Below are 15,369 nucleotides of genomic sequence, written 5' to 3'. Positions count from 1 at the left end.
AAAAAAAATTTCAAAGTGGAGAAAAGCATAATGACTGAATCAAGGATTAAGATGCAGTTGATTTCCTAGAAGAAGATGCTTTTTATAAAAGGAGGTTGTGGAGAAGTGTGGCTTAATTAGCACATAGGGAACAGTGTGATCCATCATTGGGCATAGTAATTTGACCAAATTGGAAAAGGCATTCTTCTTTTCACATGTGGTTGACACCATTAAATTAAATGGTTTGAGGGTAAGGTGTACATCAGGTACCAAAGTTAAGATTTTTATATTCTGTGCCCTGGGTGGCCGAATGTCCAGAGTAAGTGGTGAGAAAATCTATGTAGCTATTGGAGACTGTGAAATCCCTACTGTAGAGCATGTCTGAGAGTTTTCACAATTTAGACACATGTCACCTGGTAGTCAACGTGGAAGCCCTCGTTGACTTTTCTCTGCTTAATCTACCTCCCCAAATATGTGCCCAGTGATGTGTTTAGCACCAGAACTGAATAGTATTGCAGGGTTCCTATGTACAAACCAGTGAGTTTATTAGGAATTTCCAGGTGTTTAATTGAAATATTGATTTGAGAGCACTGACAGGACAAAGCTAGAAAGCACAGAAATATGGGCACTGGAGGTACAGATGAAAAACCGTGAACTAACGTCCCAGAGCATTTAGATGACAGATCTGCGGTAGTGAAGCTGTCCATCCACAAGTGGAGTGGCTGAGTTACTTCTGTTTACTTAGTGGGTCTGGTCACATGCAGAGACGTGGTCCTGCATGTGCTCGACATTTCACATTGAGGAACCCATGTAGAATATGGTGAAGGGAGGGATACATACTTCATATCAAGTATTTTTAAGTCAGGAGACACAGCAGTGAAAGCAATGACTGCGATGAGCAGAGAAGATGTTTAAGCTCCCAACTGTACTGGGTGTTTATTCCGATGCAGTCAACTTACGGATGGATGGGTGACACATGAGCCTGTAACAGGAAACAGGGGAAAGCTGGAAGAGAGTTCCCTAAATTGCTGCAAGTGGAGGAGGTCTTTTCAGAAGACATGATGGTACATTTATTATTAGGCATGATTTACTCGGTGCAATCAGAATATGACACACAACGGAGGCGCTAGTGAATTCATTGAGAATTGAGTGGCACTGATGTACAGTGAAACATTTTGTCTCAGAGATGGTAGCACGATGGAGGTTGAGTATGAAGAGGGTGGGCCTCTGGGCTGATCAGTCCTGGCTTACAAATGGCATACTCATGAGAACGTGGGGAATAGTACAGGGAGTCTAGAAGCAAATGTGACAGGTGGTAGGTTGTACACCACCAGAGTGGTTATCTGCACAAGGCAGTAACTAGTTTTCTTTCCTTTTTTTTTTTTTCAAGATTTTATTTACTTATTTATTTGATAGAGAGATCACAAGCAGGCAGAGAGGCAGGCAGAGAGGGGAGGAAGCAGGCTCCCCACTGAGCAGAGAGCCTGATGCGGGGCTCGATCCCAGGACCCTGAGATCATGACCTGAGCCGAAGACAGAGGCTTTAACCCACTGAGCCACCCAGGCGCCCCAGTAACTAGTTTTTAAGGTGAGTAGTTGAGTCACCATCCTTGCCCAGGAGGAACATCATCTTGGGAGGCTCTCATGGGAAAGAGTTTCTACAAGAAATACAGATTCTACCCAGTCACACACAACTCAAATAACTATAAAGAACTGTTACAAAATGATTCAAGTTTTATTAATTAAAATTGTGAATCTAAAACCAACAAAAGACCGGTAAAACTGTAGACCCAGGAGAGCTCTCTGGGCAACCACAATGAAACAGGTGCAGGCAGGGCTCAAGAAGCCATCTGAGTGGATGGAGGCAACACCCTCTGAGAGTGGGCCTGGACCCAGGGGTGCTCCAGGATCTGGGCTAAGGGCAGCCGCTCCGAAGGCTGGTACCTGAGAAGCCTGGAGATCAAGTCCCGGGCCCCCAAAGGTAATGATGGGGGGAACCTTACATCGACCTGATGACGCCAGAGAAGAAAAAAGAGAACATCATTAATTTCTGTGCTGTGTGTTTTCTCCATTCCTTAAGACCCTTGAAAGCACTGATCTGGATCTTATTAGACGACCTTTGTGTGCACCACAGGCTCTGCAGGGCTGGCTCCCGAATGAATGCCCAGAGTGTAGCCATCTTACCTTGAGGATGCGTTGGTATGTCTCAATATGGGAAGGGCTCTCGAAGGGTGGACTTCCCACCAGCAGCTCATAACACAGCACTCCAATGCTCCACAGATCTACTTTCTCATTATATGTTCTCCTTTCAATAATTTCAGGGGGCAAGTAGTCCAGAGTCCCACATGCTGTCTTTCTCCTAGAGGACACCAGGGAAGGGAGCACTGTGCAGAGGCCCAGAACAAGGGTAACCCTCCTTTTCTAGATTCCAGTGAGACGGGAGACGCTCAAAAGTCCGAGAAGTCCCCTCCTGAGCATGGGAGTTTGGACACACTAAGTTTTAATAAGGATCAAGGTTTAGGGATGGCCAATACTGGGACCCACCAATTCTGTATTTTGGAATTATTCATGTAGTTATGCAGTTATGTAGCTCATGATCCAAGATGTTTTCAGAATATTTTGGGTATCAATAGAGATTTTGAACAAAGAGACAGTGCATCAAGAAGGACCAATTAAAATTCTTGGAGTTATGGAGCAATGAATCTTACCTACATGGGTACTTATTGGGAAAGTAACATGTTACCAGAGATCAAAAGATAAAAGATAGGGTCGAGCTACATTCTTTCAGTCTACAACTGCACATTAAATATATGCATCTGAAAAAGGCAGTACTCAAATACAAAAGCAAGTTTGCATCTGGGTCTTACACACGCATGAATTAAATTGGATCATTCCTAAGTGGCACCCAGGGCCCATACGACCACCACCAGACCTACCTCAGAGATGGGGTGTGCACAGACCAGCCAAAGTCTGCAATCTTCACCTCACCCCTGAGCCCCAGCAGTAGGTTCTCTGGCTTAATATCCCTGTGGATCACCTTTTTTTCATGGCAGTAGATCAGAGCATCTGCCACTTCCTCCATTATCTGAGTGAGCAAAGAAAGAGCTGTTTGGAAATGAAGCCTCCCCCTTCATACAAGATAAAATACTCCTCATGCAGTTATAGTTGTAGTGGAATCTTTGTTTGCTGCTTACCGACCCCATTACTTCCTTAACGGCACCACAATTCTTGGTGGGGGAGGGATTCCTCTCCCCGTTTTATGTGGTCTTATAGGATGGATGCTGAGGTGACAGAACCTCCCCTTTGCCCTAGAACAGCAAGTAGCTGGACACCAGCCCTGTGCTGAGCTAGACAGATAATCTCCCACAGGACCTGAGGCCTGAAAAAAAATAATACAAAAGCAGGCGGAAAGCTGCAAGATCATTCATTCCGTCCGCAAGCTGACGCAGCACTTCTGCTGGTTTGACTGTTGCTCTGATTCCCCATCTGGAACCCTCCAGAAATCTCTTGCTTCCTATTTCTAGGCCAGTTCCACTCACTTACCCAGGGAACCCTTCATAGGCTTTCAACATGCTTCTCTGCATAAGGTAGCAGAGTCAGACGGTCTTGCTTACCCTGATTACTAATATCCTGGAGTGATTAGGGCATCCAACTGTGAAGTTACGGGCTGTATGTGTCATTACATAAAAGGTGCAGAATTCGAAACAACAACAAAAAAAGAACAACATGGACAATAATGACGGCCAAAATCAGTGACCGCCCCTCCCAACGAGTCCACAGTAAACTCATGGGCCCCAGAGCCCCCGGACCCCCGCCTCACCGTCACTGTGCGCTGTTCATCTAACGTGTGTCTCTTCTGCAGCTCCTTGTAGAGCTCACCCCTTGGAGCATATTCCAGAATCAGGTACACGCGGCGGGCATCATGGAAATAGTTGTAGAGGCGCAGGATATTGGGGTGTCTGGAGAAGGGAAAGAGGAAGGGTCAGACTCATAAGGCCCAACTCCTGATGCTGTCACAAGTGACTGGTCACACAAGGGGCTAGTTGTGCTGGGACCAGAACAAAGCAGACCCTGGAGTGCGTGGGAGAACAGGAGCAAGCAGCAGGATCTGGGTGCCTGAAACAGGGAGGATGACACGGTGTGAGCGCAGTGAACTGCAGAAAAAAATCCTCGAGGGGACCTATTGGAGGGTAGTTTGGGGGGAATGCCGGGCCCAGATGCCGGAGATGGAAGAGAACAGAGTGAGAAGCCGGTGCCGGATTCTCCCGCAGCGGGGCCTCACTGCAGGTGCGCCTGGATTTCAATTTCCCTGCGCAGCTGGGGCTCCAGTCCTTCCTTTTCGATCTGGGACTTGAAGAGGACTTTCAGGGCCACGATAAAATGGCTTTCCTTGAGCCGAGCCAGGTACACGTTCCCAAATTTCCCCTTGCCCAGAGGACGCCCGATTTCAAAGTCATCCACTGTGAAGCGCCGCCTGCGAGGAAAGGAAGAAAAGAGCCTCATGGGAGGGAGGTGGCGGGCAGTCGGGGACGCCTCCTTCCCCGGACCCCACCGCGGCCCCTGCCCGTCCTCATCCGGTCCACGAGCCACCACTAAACTCGCGCTGGCTCTCCGCTTGTCGCGCCACTCCCGTCCCCCCGCAGAGACCGCGCCGCTGACACTCACACGGGCGCGCCGCTGAGCTCCGCGTGGCCCGCTGCAGCGACGGGGGACGGAGGGCGGTCGGCCCTTCCTCCCGCGCTGCGTCCGCCCCCGGCCGCGGACACCAGCCCTTCGCGACGTTTCCTGCGGTCCCGGGTCCTCTTCTGCTTCCCCGCGGGCTCAGCTCGGCTCGAACTCATCACGGCGTCAGGGCGGCTCCCGAGAGGAGACAACGGCGACCGGACGCCTTCCTGAGCGCACCGGAAACGTCCCGAGGGGCGCCGAGGGCGTGCAGGCGCCGCTCCTCAGACGCGGAGCCGCAAACACACTCGCAGGGAGCGCCGCGCGCCTCGCAGCCCGGGACCCGCCCACGCCGACGAACTCCCGGCCCCCCACCCCGCGCGAGGCCCTTTATCCCAGCGCCCCCCATTGGCGGAGCCTGATTGGTTGAAGCTTCCGAGCGCGGAGGTTGCTGGGAGCTTCCCATTGGTTGAAGCTTCTGAGCGCGGAGGCAGCGTGCCCAATAGGAGAGATGGAAATGGCGGACGCGGGCGCGTGCGCGGGGCAGGGTCGGGTGGGACACCGGGAGCTGGGGCTTCCGGGACGGAGGACACCTCGGAAAAGAGGGGAAGAACGGAGGGCAGCCCAGAGGGTGGGACGCTCGCGGGTCTCCGTGAATGAATACCTACGGAACGCACGAGCGCGCGAGTCCAGTAATGAACTGACCCGGGGCACGTGGGGATGAGTAGACGCCAACCGCGGGAAGCCGCCGGGTGCCCGTGTGAAGCCCGCAAACCACCCGCGCGCCCCACCGCACCGCCCGCGCTTGAAGGTCGTGCCCCTTTGGGGCCACTCCCTAGGGCCCTCCTCCGTCACGCTCTCCGAAATTTCTGCCTCCTCCCGCCATGTCCTGCAGCTCTTGGCCTCCCCACTCCACCCCACTAGCCCTGCAGCCTCCCCTAGGCCTGCAGGCCCACGCGGCGCGGTGGCACACAGCCTAGTCACCTCTTGCCTCGTGTATTTGTTGGACCCCAAAAAATTTTTACCAGCCAAAAAACCAGGTTTATTTGGAAATAATGGAGAATTACAATTGGGGACAAGGAATCTACAGCAAAAACCATAGGCTAGTCCCTCAAACAGGAGGGGAACACAATTTGCGGAGAAGGGAATTTGGGAGCAGTTGTTTTGAAGGAAAGTCTGTTGGAGAAGAGCAACAGTTAAGACGGTTTCCCATTGCTTGAGTTACAGGGGTGGTCAGTTTCTTGCAGGAAAAGCAATGTACATCTTTTCTCCTTGGGGCCTGTTATAGATTATCTTTCCTGTGAAAGATTATTCTGTTGGGGTCTGTGATTGACATCCCTAGACAGCATGTGAGAGCTTCCCGCCTGGACTCCTAACTCCATTTTAGCGAAATTTCCTTTTATTTTCATAGACCCTGTCATCAGTTTGCATTTGGAGTCTCAAATAGTAAAATCAATCCACATCTCTATTTGGCAAATACAGACGTTCCAGATGCTTTTAAATGGAATTCTTTTACGTAACAATATAAATTGTTGGAGAAATAGGACTTAAAAAGAAAAAAATCTCCCAACCCAGAAAATCTCTCCACAAAGGTAGTAGAAAAATAAAAATGTTTATTACTGAGTAAGCCTTAAACCAGAATGGGATGCCTTATCACAGATAATCGCTAAGAGATGGCAAAGTCAGAAAGATACCCTTTCATATAACCAAGCAGATACTAGCTTTCTCATTACATATTTTCAGCATAGACAGTCATTAGTCCTCATGTAAGAATACATGACAGCACCAATTGTTACACAATTCATCCTAAATTTACCTAGTAATTGGGCTGGCTATCTGCTGCTACCTTGGCTTTCTATAAGGGAAAACAAACTTCTCATTACCTGAGGGTAGATGGTAGTGTTAACCTTAAAAATACGTTACTTTAGCAGCAAAAATGGGTTTACTTGGAAATAGCATAGAATTGCAATTAGAGACACGCAAGCTATGGTAAAACCATAGGCAAAGCCAACAAAGAGAAGTTATTTTACGGAGGAGGAAGAAGTTGGGATGATTGTTTTGAACAAAACCCTTTGGAGCAAAGCAACAGTTCAAGGTGATGACCATTTCTCAATGGCAGAGTTGCAGGGATGATTGATCTTCTGAGAGATCCAATGTCCATATACCCCATGGGGGCCTAGAGTTAGGCCTCCACCTTCCCACAGAAACTGGGACAGAGGGATGCTATCTCCTTTGATGTCGGCATCAAAGAGAGAGCTCCCAGGTCTTCTGAGAAAGACATTCCAGGGTTGGGAGAGCACCGGGTCTCTGAGGGAAAGCAAGAGGGCTAGTGTTAAGGAGGGCGCATAGCGCAGGGAACACCAGGTGTTATACGCAAACAATGAATCATGGAACACTACAGCAAACACTAGTGATGTACTGTATGGTAACTAACATAATAAAAAAAAATAAAGTCCATTTTGTCTAAAAAGAAAAAAAAATGGCGCTAGCATGTCTAGAGCTGCAACTGCAGGGGTTCAAGTGGGATGAGACGAGCTAGATAAATGGAGATAAATTGCGTAGAACCTTGTCAGCCTTTGTAAGGAGGTTGCACTGTGCTCCAGAATGTGTTCTAAAATGCACCTGTTATTTGTTTAATCAGATATGGTAACGCAGTGGACCTGAAAGTGATTGTCATGAAGAAGTTTATGCTTACAGATCCCTACAAGTGAGTCAGGGAATCCTACCGATGGGAGATCCTGCAGTGTATGAATAGAGCCCTCAGTTCTGGGATTCCCCATGGAGGATTTCCGTGGGGATCCACTCTCAGCCAGCCAGCCAGCCAGGATGGTAGCAAGCACAGAGCAGTTTATTATGGACGGTACACTGTCAAAGTGGGAGAGCAGGCCGGCCCAGATGTGACAACTGCCTACAGGGATCTTTTCTTTTTAAATAAGTGTGGGTCAGGGCTCATGGAGGGAGTAGTCTTTAATGGAGGCTACTTCCAATCATTTGGGGGACGACTCCTACTGGTTGGGAGGGCGAGTTTTTGATACTACAAGATTTGTACCAGAACCCTCCTGGCACCTTCCCCCATGGGGGAGACAAAACCACAATGCCAATGCATTATAACGACCCTAGGGTCACCTGGTGCAGAGGGGAAGAGGAGAGAACAGGTTCTGCACCTGTGACTCCTGGTCTGTCAGCCCTGGGGTGTTGGAAGCCAGTCAAGGTTGTTGTGACCTCAGGCTTCTAGCGTGTAACCTGCTTCCACCACCCTTGCCTCCAGCTCATGTCTGTCCATTCTGTCAGGCATACCTTACAGGCGGTATGGGGACGCAGCAGCAGCGGTCAGGGGGCTGCAGCCGTGATGGAGAAAGCACGGCCCAGCATCCGGACTGTGTTTTTTGCAGGAAAGGCAAGGTAAGACAGGTCATCAGTTCAGGATTGACTTGTTTGCACAATCGGAGCATAAACGTCACACTCCCTGTCTGGTCCCTGGCCCTGGTGTTTTAGGGCAGAGGAATGCGGCCTCCTGGAGTTTAGGAGCCAGAGAGGTGGTTGATTTGCATATGAAAAGTGAGGTCCTGGAAAAGTTATTACCTAGTCTAGGGAGGGGCAGTGTCTCCCCAGTCAGCAAGGTCCCACATGCCGGACCACAGAAAGTCAAAAATACATACTTAGTACACTGTGAAACAGATAACCGTCCTGGGGGGAGGTGTTGAACTGAGTGGCGGTGTAATCTGAGTCATGAATTAGAAAATCAATCTGGATGTCGTGTGGAGATTAAACTACAGGAGGGGCAAGAAAAGGGAAGACCTGTTAGGCTGGTTTCCAGATGGGTGAGGCCGCTGAGTGAAAGGTAGTGACAGGGGAGGTGGGTCATCACAAAGTGCGAACAGCTGACCAGAAGGGACAACTTACCAAACTAGTGCAGAAGCACGGACACGAATGTAATGGTCTCACGGTAGGCACTGTTGTTATTTAATCTACCCACACCCCACGCGGCCTCCTTCACACGGTGAGCAGATTTCCGACGGTACTACAGTGTGTCCTCACGGAAATGCTTTGCTACATAGAGATGCTCGGGCAAATATCACTGTCTGCTGTCCCAGAGCCCAAGCCAAGGGCCAGCACGGGGGGCTGTGCGGGAAAGTGTTCACGGAGCAGCCTCCGCTACGTAAATGCTACGGATCGCAAAGGACTGGCCCCTGACCAGCTCCGAGAAGACAACCCGAGTCCTTGAACGTGGCCCGGCCGGAGGGACGTCAGGCCTGTACCTGCAGGGCCCGCTGCTTCAGGCTGACCGGGTCACTTAAGCGAACGGCGTGGCTCACAGGGAGCCGAGGGTTTCGTACGCCTGAGCCTCTGAGCCACACTGTACCTTCGCCTCCTGCGGTCCCACAGAGTATCCACGGGCAGTCACCAAGGCACCGCGTGCCTCAGGAAGAAACCCTGGGCGCCGAAGCGTGGTGACTTTCCCTCATCGGCGACACTAGAACGTGTCGTCCCACGTGTGCCGAAAGACTTAAGGGCCTGTGCGACTGCGCTGCGAGGGGACGCCTGGAAGCTTGGGCTTAGTTTCTTTACCCTGTGAGCCCTTTCCCTCTGGGGACCTTGACCTGTGTCCTTGTGCTGTCACAGACGGTAGCTGGGAGCATAGCAGCCGTTCTGAGTCGAGGGACTCCTCCTGGCGAACCACCAAGCAGGAAGGTGGTTCGGGAGCAAAGAACCATGTGCGCACACGGTCATGACCCAGACGGGTGTGCGGGTGAAGGTTCCCCGAGGAAGTGCCATCTGAGACGGGAGGGGACGGCTGAGCGCGCGCTCACCGGGCGGCGTGGGGACGGAAGAGGCCATAGCAGCTGCAAAGTGAGGGAAAGGGAACCGGGACGTGAAGAGAGACCAGAGTCGTGCGAGACAAAAGGTAGTAAATTAGGCACATCCCGCCCCAGGTAGGGCCCCGGGGTGGGCCATGTTAAGCATTTGGTTTTCATCCCGAGAGCGAAGGGAAGTCACGAACCCTTTAAGGGGAAGGGGGCGGGGGTGAGCCCTCCGTGACCAGGTCGGCGCCGCATCTCTGGCTCCGTGTGGAGAAGCGACTGCGGGAGAAGAGCGGAAGGTAAACGGATGCTGAGGCACGGGATGCTGCCTGGCTGGACCCGGGAGGGGGCGGTGGACCCCACAGCGGCAAGGCGCCACATGGGAGGACGTCACCGTGACAACGGCTGCTAGATGCAGAGACTGAGAGAAGCAGGATGAACGGGGACTTTTAAAAAGCCGCCAGCAGCGAGGAGCAAGGCCGGGAAGTAGATCCCGGCAGTCTGACTCGAGGGCCCGTGCTCCTGAGCCTCCACTGCTCCGAGGAGGGCAAAAACCAGCTGCCCCCTTACAACCGAGCTCAGACCGTTCACCCGTGAGACGTGTGAGCTCCCGTGAGCAAGCAGCGGACAGGCCGTCAACTCTCCAGACCCGAGGACGACATCACTGAGCCTTCCAGAGGCAGCCCCGAGTCTGGGACTGCGACAGGAAAGGCCGTCTGTGGGCCCGGGGGGGGGGGGTGGTGAGAACGGAGGGAGCTGCGCCTCCTCCCAGGGGCCGGACTCCCCCAGGCGTCCAGCATCCGGTCTCTGTAGCGGGCCCTCCCAGCCGGAGCCCAGCGCTCCCACTCCCTCCCAGTCGCCCCCTCTGACGGATCTCAACCTGACCATGCCCGCAACACACCAGTCTCAAGTTAGGTGCACTGAACGACACACATACTGTTTTCTGTTCATTAAAGCCAGACGCTAAGAGTATGAACAGCAGGAACAAAAAGATGAGAGACTGCGACATGTAGCACAGAAAACACATGGCATCGATCTGGCCTTTACATTTTTATAGATAAAGGTAATAACGAGTCTATTTGCAGGTCCAATCACTTGAAGCCACATATATACACACACAGACGTTAATTCACATACATCTATCAGGTGTATACATGCATATGTGTGTATATATAGAGTCCTAAGTGATGTGTGTGCACTCACACTTACACACACACACACACCAATTTGGAAGAAGTCCAGTCACTTCTCACCAGATTTCCCTGGACCTTGTCATCACTAAATTAAATCCTGGTTAGTCTGTAAGTTCTACTGTGGCTTAGGGTTTTTTGGCTACAGGGGTTATGTTCATAGAAGCCTCCAAAGCAATGACTTTTTTCCCCCCCGAACTAATGACTTTTTTCGAAGTAATGACTGTGTAATTGTTGCTGTAGGAAGTGTATTTGCTTTGTTACAGAAATCTATTCAGCCTTTTAGTACCGTTCAGTCTGTATAAGGCTGTAACACAGCAGGCCAGAGAACTCCTATCCTTGCTTTGAGACCTCAGAGGTCAGGTTTCGCACCATGCCCAGACACGAGTTTTCTCAGTGTGCCCAAGTTTCTGGTGTAAACAACGGGGTTTGCATTGAATGCCAACTACTGTTTTGGAAACCTAGAACGTGGCCCGAGCTAGGAGAGCCCCACCCCCTCCACAAACTCTGGGTACCGAGAGTCTCTAGGGAGCTTCTCTAGCAGATGTTTTAAGTAATCGTCGTAACTCTCTGACGGACGTCCAATTAAGTCTGTCTGACTTTCCGGAGACAGGACTCTGACACCCTCTGGCTTTCTTCAGTCCTTGTACCTCCTGCCTTGGCTGAGTTCGCTTTCTATACTTTTGCTGGAACGAATCACAGCCAGTGAGTATGACAAAATGTGGAGTCCCGCAAGTCTCCCCACTAAATCACTGAAATGGGCTGACCGCGATCACTGACACGGCCGTTCACTGGGACTTCTTAACCGTCACCGAGCCCACCATACAGTCCTGTGCAGGTTCTCATCAAGGTCAGCATGTCACGTACGTGTTTATACAGTGTCAACCATATGTGTAAACGCTCTGTGAGGGACCCAAACATGACAATAAAAAAACGCCCTGCCGTGTGTGGCCATTCACTAAGACACACGTATACTGAGGCTGTAAGGGGGAGAAAAAGCGAAAATGAACACAATGGGACAATGGCTGAAGTGGGGATGAGGAAAATGGCTGCGAAGCATGTGACTTGGGCGACAAGTCAGAAGACAGTGATATTCACTGAGATTTTGGGCACCTCAAACACTCACATCAAACATCAAATGCACGCCTTAGCCTTTCTCCACCTCTCCACCCCTCACACCTCTCGTCTGCACTTTCTGCAGTTGTAACACATTATGCAGCCGTTAGAGTGAGTTTGGTTTATCCCAACCTAAAGGGATGGTCAAGACGTAGTGTCGAACGAGAACAGTAATTTGTAGACCAATGATAGTGATTTGTTCTATTGTGAAAGGGTGCATGGGCCTGCCCTAGAGAGGCAGTAAAGTGGTAAAGGCCATGGATTCTGCAGCCTGACCACCTGACCTCTCGTCCCAAATCCCGTACTTCCTAATCAATTATGAAACCCTGGACAGATGCTTTAACCTTAAACCCAACAGATGCTTTGTGCCTTCGTTTTCTGATCTGTAAAACAGGGATAACATGACCTACCACACAGCGTTATCGCAAAGATGAAGAGCTGCTGTGTGGAAAACATTCAAAACAATGATGGAAACATAGTGACGTACCATGTCTGCCTGCTCTCGTGCTGGCCCACCGCCTCCTCGTGGGGACGCCCGTGACCACATGGCACACGCAGACAGGCTCCGTGCGTATGATCACTGCCCAGGTGTGCAAGGATGACCAGACAGAAACATTCAACCTGGAGACAAGGATTTGGGGAACTCTGCAGATCACTGAGCGTCAAATACCTCGAGGGGGGAAACTCACTCACTCACGGAACCCCTCCCAAGTCAGAAGGCAAGGGCGACAGACGGACTGAGAAGCACCACTGTTTAACAGACGGAAGAAGACAGAGTTCCTCTGAAGGAGCAGGGCAGGCGCTCAAAGAAACCAGGAAAGTGCCTTCCAGTCAAAGAGGTGGGCAGCAGGAAAAAGGTCCCATCACAGCCTGTGTGTGGGGGGAGGGGTGATGGAGAAGGGTGGGAGGGCAAGAAGGAACTCGGGGAGACTTGCTTAGGTCAGGTGACGGCGCTGGAGACCACTGTTTAGTTGTCGGCGGGGTGAAGGGACATGAGGACATCAGGGGGTGGCGACAGACAGTGGATGGAACAGTGACACAGGGTGTGTCCACGCCAGGAAGAGAAGGGCAGAGCTCACTGGGCATGTGGGGCAGAAAGTGCCTGGGGGTGAGACTAGAGACCTGAACACAGGTACGGATGAGGCGGCTAGAAGGGGATTAAGGAGGAGAAGTTACAGACCAAGCAGGGAGAGTATACAGGAAAGAGGTCCTAGACAGGTTGGGGGTTGGAGGTATATGTCCAGCCACAGAAGAGTGATCCTTGAGGAGGAGGAACCCCTTCTCCTCTGGGGCTATAATAAGGCTTAGAGAGGTGAGGAATTTTACACACAATTCTCCCCTGAAGACCAGAACCCTGAGTCATCTGCAGACCACCTTCTATTTTAAGATGCATTTTTAGGAAGACTTCCATTTCTCCAGATACGTTAGAATTTCTATTCCAACATCAAGATAAACCACCAGAGAATCCTGACTTTGACTACACAGTTTTGCCCGTTTTTAAAAAGTCCTTCTTTGGTATTATAAACTAGGCAAGGAAACAGAATATGTTAAAAAAAAAAAAAAAAAAAGAGAGGCTAAACTGGGGGCGGGGGGGGAAGCAGCCAAAACCCAAACCTCAGTGAATAAGCTCAGCAGGGAGGAAATGAGAGAGAGAATCAGTGGGCTCAAAGAAAGATCAATGGAGGGGTGCCTGGATGGCCCAGGTCATGATCTCGGGGTCCTGGGACTGAGGCCTGCATTGGGCTCCCTGCTCAGTGGAGAGCCTCCTTCTCCCTCCCCTGCTTCCCCTGCTTGCGCTCTAAAATATATATAAAATCTTAAAAAAAAAAAAAAATCAGTGGAAATTGATCAATCTGAGTAACAGAGAAAACAGACTGAATAAAGAAAAAAACGATTTGAAGACGTAACTGTTGAAAACTCCCCAAATTTGGCATAAGACTTATATCTTCAGATTTAAAAAGCTGAACAAGTGGTGCCTGGGTGGCTCGGTGGGTTAAAGCCTCTGCCTTCGTCTCAGGTCATGATCCCGGGGTCCTGGGTCGAGCCCCGCATCGGGCTCTCTGCTCCGCGGGGAGTCTGCTTCCCTTCCTCTTTCTCTGCCTGCCTCTCTGCCTGCTTGTGATCTCCGTCAAATAAATAAATAAAATCTTTAAAAATAATAATAATAAAAAATAAAAAAATAAAAAGCTGAACAAATATTAAACAGGAGAACTCCAGAAGTTCAATCCCAGAACACATTGTAATCAAACTGATGAATTCTATAGACAAAAACACCCTGAAAGCCCTCGACACATGATGCAGCACAGGCAGGGGAACAATGGTTGAATGGCAGCAGGTTTCTCATCTGAAACCACGGAGGACACAGAGAGGTCACATGTTTTTCTTATACTAAAAGAACTGTAAACCCCAAGTCTTTTATCCCACAAAAAACATCTGTCAGGAATGAAAGGGACAGAGAAACAATTTCAGATGCAGGAAAACAAAGTCCTTTGTCAGCAGCAGACCTATCCCAGAAGAAAGGCTAAAGTGAATTTGCCAAACCGAAGGGAGATAGATGTTAACAGAAGGCCTGGGACTTCAAGAAGGGAGAAAGAAAATGGAATGGGTAACAGAGGTAAACAGACCGTACTTTTCGTGAGTTTTCTAACAAATGTTGTGACAGCCCAAGCACAAATTGTAACATCCAACACGGTGTTCAATGTATAAAGAGAAAATACTTACAATAATTATAGTAAAAATGGAAAATGTAAAGGAACCTCATGGAATTTAGGTTTCTATACATCAAAGTGCTAAAATGCTGATAATGTTAGACTGTGATAACTGACATACGTAAATACCTAGAATACAAAAATTAAGACAATACTCAAAACCATTATAGATAAATCAAATGGAATTCTAAAAAATGTTGAAGTAACCCACAGGAGGGCAAAACAACAACAAACAAAAAAACCCCCACAAAACAGAAAAGCAAAATAACAAGAACAACCAGAAAACAAGTTGAATGATACAAAGGTAACACAAACAAAAACAAATTAAAAAATGGTACACTTAAGCCCCAACATACCAATAATTATTTTCAATCTAAGTGATGTAAATCTACTGATTAAAAGATAAAAAGCAGAAGGGATAAAAAAGTTAAGACCGAACTATATGCTGTTACAAGAAACTTATTTCAAGTGTAATGATACAAATAAGGTTCAAAATAAAATTATGGAAAAATAAAAACCATGCAATCATTAATCAAAACATGCAGTTGGGACTATATTAATATCAAAGTATGCTTCAAAGGCAAGAAAATGAACAGGGACAAAAAAGGGACATCACACAACGAAAGGGTCAACACACAGGATAATACACCAAGACTAAATGTGAATGTACCAAACAACAGAGCTTTAAAATACCTGAAGCAGAAAATGATAGAATCTATTTTTTTTAGATTTTATTTATTTACTTATTTGAGAGAGAGAGAGAGAGCACGCATGCGAGCGCACACAAACAGAATGGCAGGCGGAGGAAAGAAGGGAGAAGCAGGCTCCCTACTGAGCAGGAAGCCTGACATGAGGCTCGATCCCAGAACCCTGAGATCATGACCACTTCATAAACACTTCAACAAATTTAAA

General features: G+C 49.3%; 1 protein-coding gene across 1 annotated transcript; it reads right to left on the bottom strand.

Annotated features, from left to right (window-relative positions):
• Nucleotides 1–1,690: 1,690 nt before the first annotated feature.
• Nucleotides 1,691–4,820, bottom strand: LOC308358468 (aurora kinase C-like; the record flags this gene model as incomplete). Its single annotated transcript, XM_080828645.1, has 6 exons — nucleotides 1,691–1,988; nucleotides 2,164–2,338; nucleotides 2,916–3,064; nucleotides 3,800–3,938; nucleotides 4,262–4,453; nucleotides 4,645–4,820. The coding sequence occupies 6 exons, from the start codon at nucleotides 4,818–4,820 to the stop codon at nucleotides 1,818–1,820; spliced, it is 1,002 nt and encodes a 333-aa protein (XP_080684771.1). The 3' UTR covers nucleotides 1,691–1,817.
• Nucleotides 4,821–15,369: the final 10,549 nt, after the last annotated feature.

Source organism: Martes martes (genome assembly GCF_963455335.1).
Source record: "Martes martes genome assembly, chromosome: 17".
Lineage (NCBI taxonomy): Eukaryota > Metazoa > Chordata > Mammalia > Carnivora > Mustelidae > Martes > Martes martes.
Note: the sequence above shows the minus strand (reverse complement) of the source record. Positions and strands in the feature narration are given on the sequence as shown.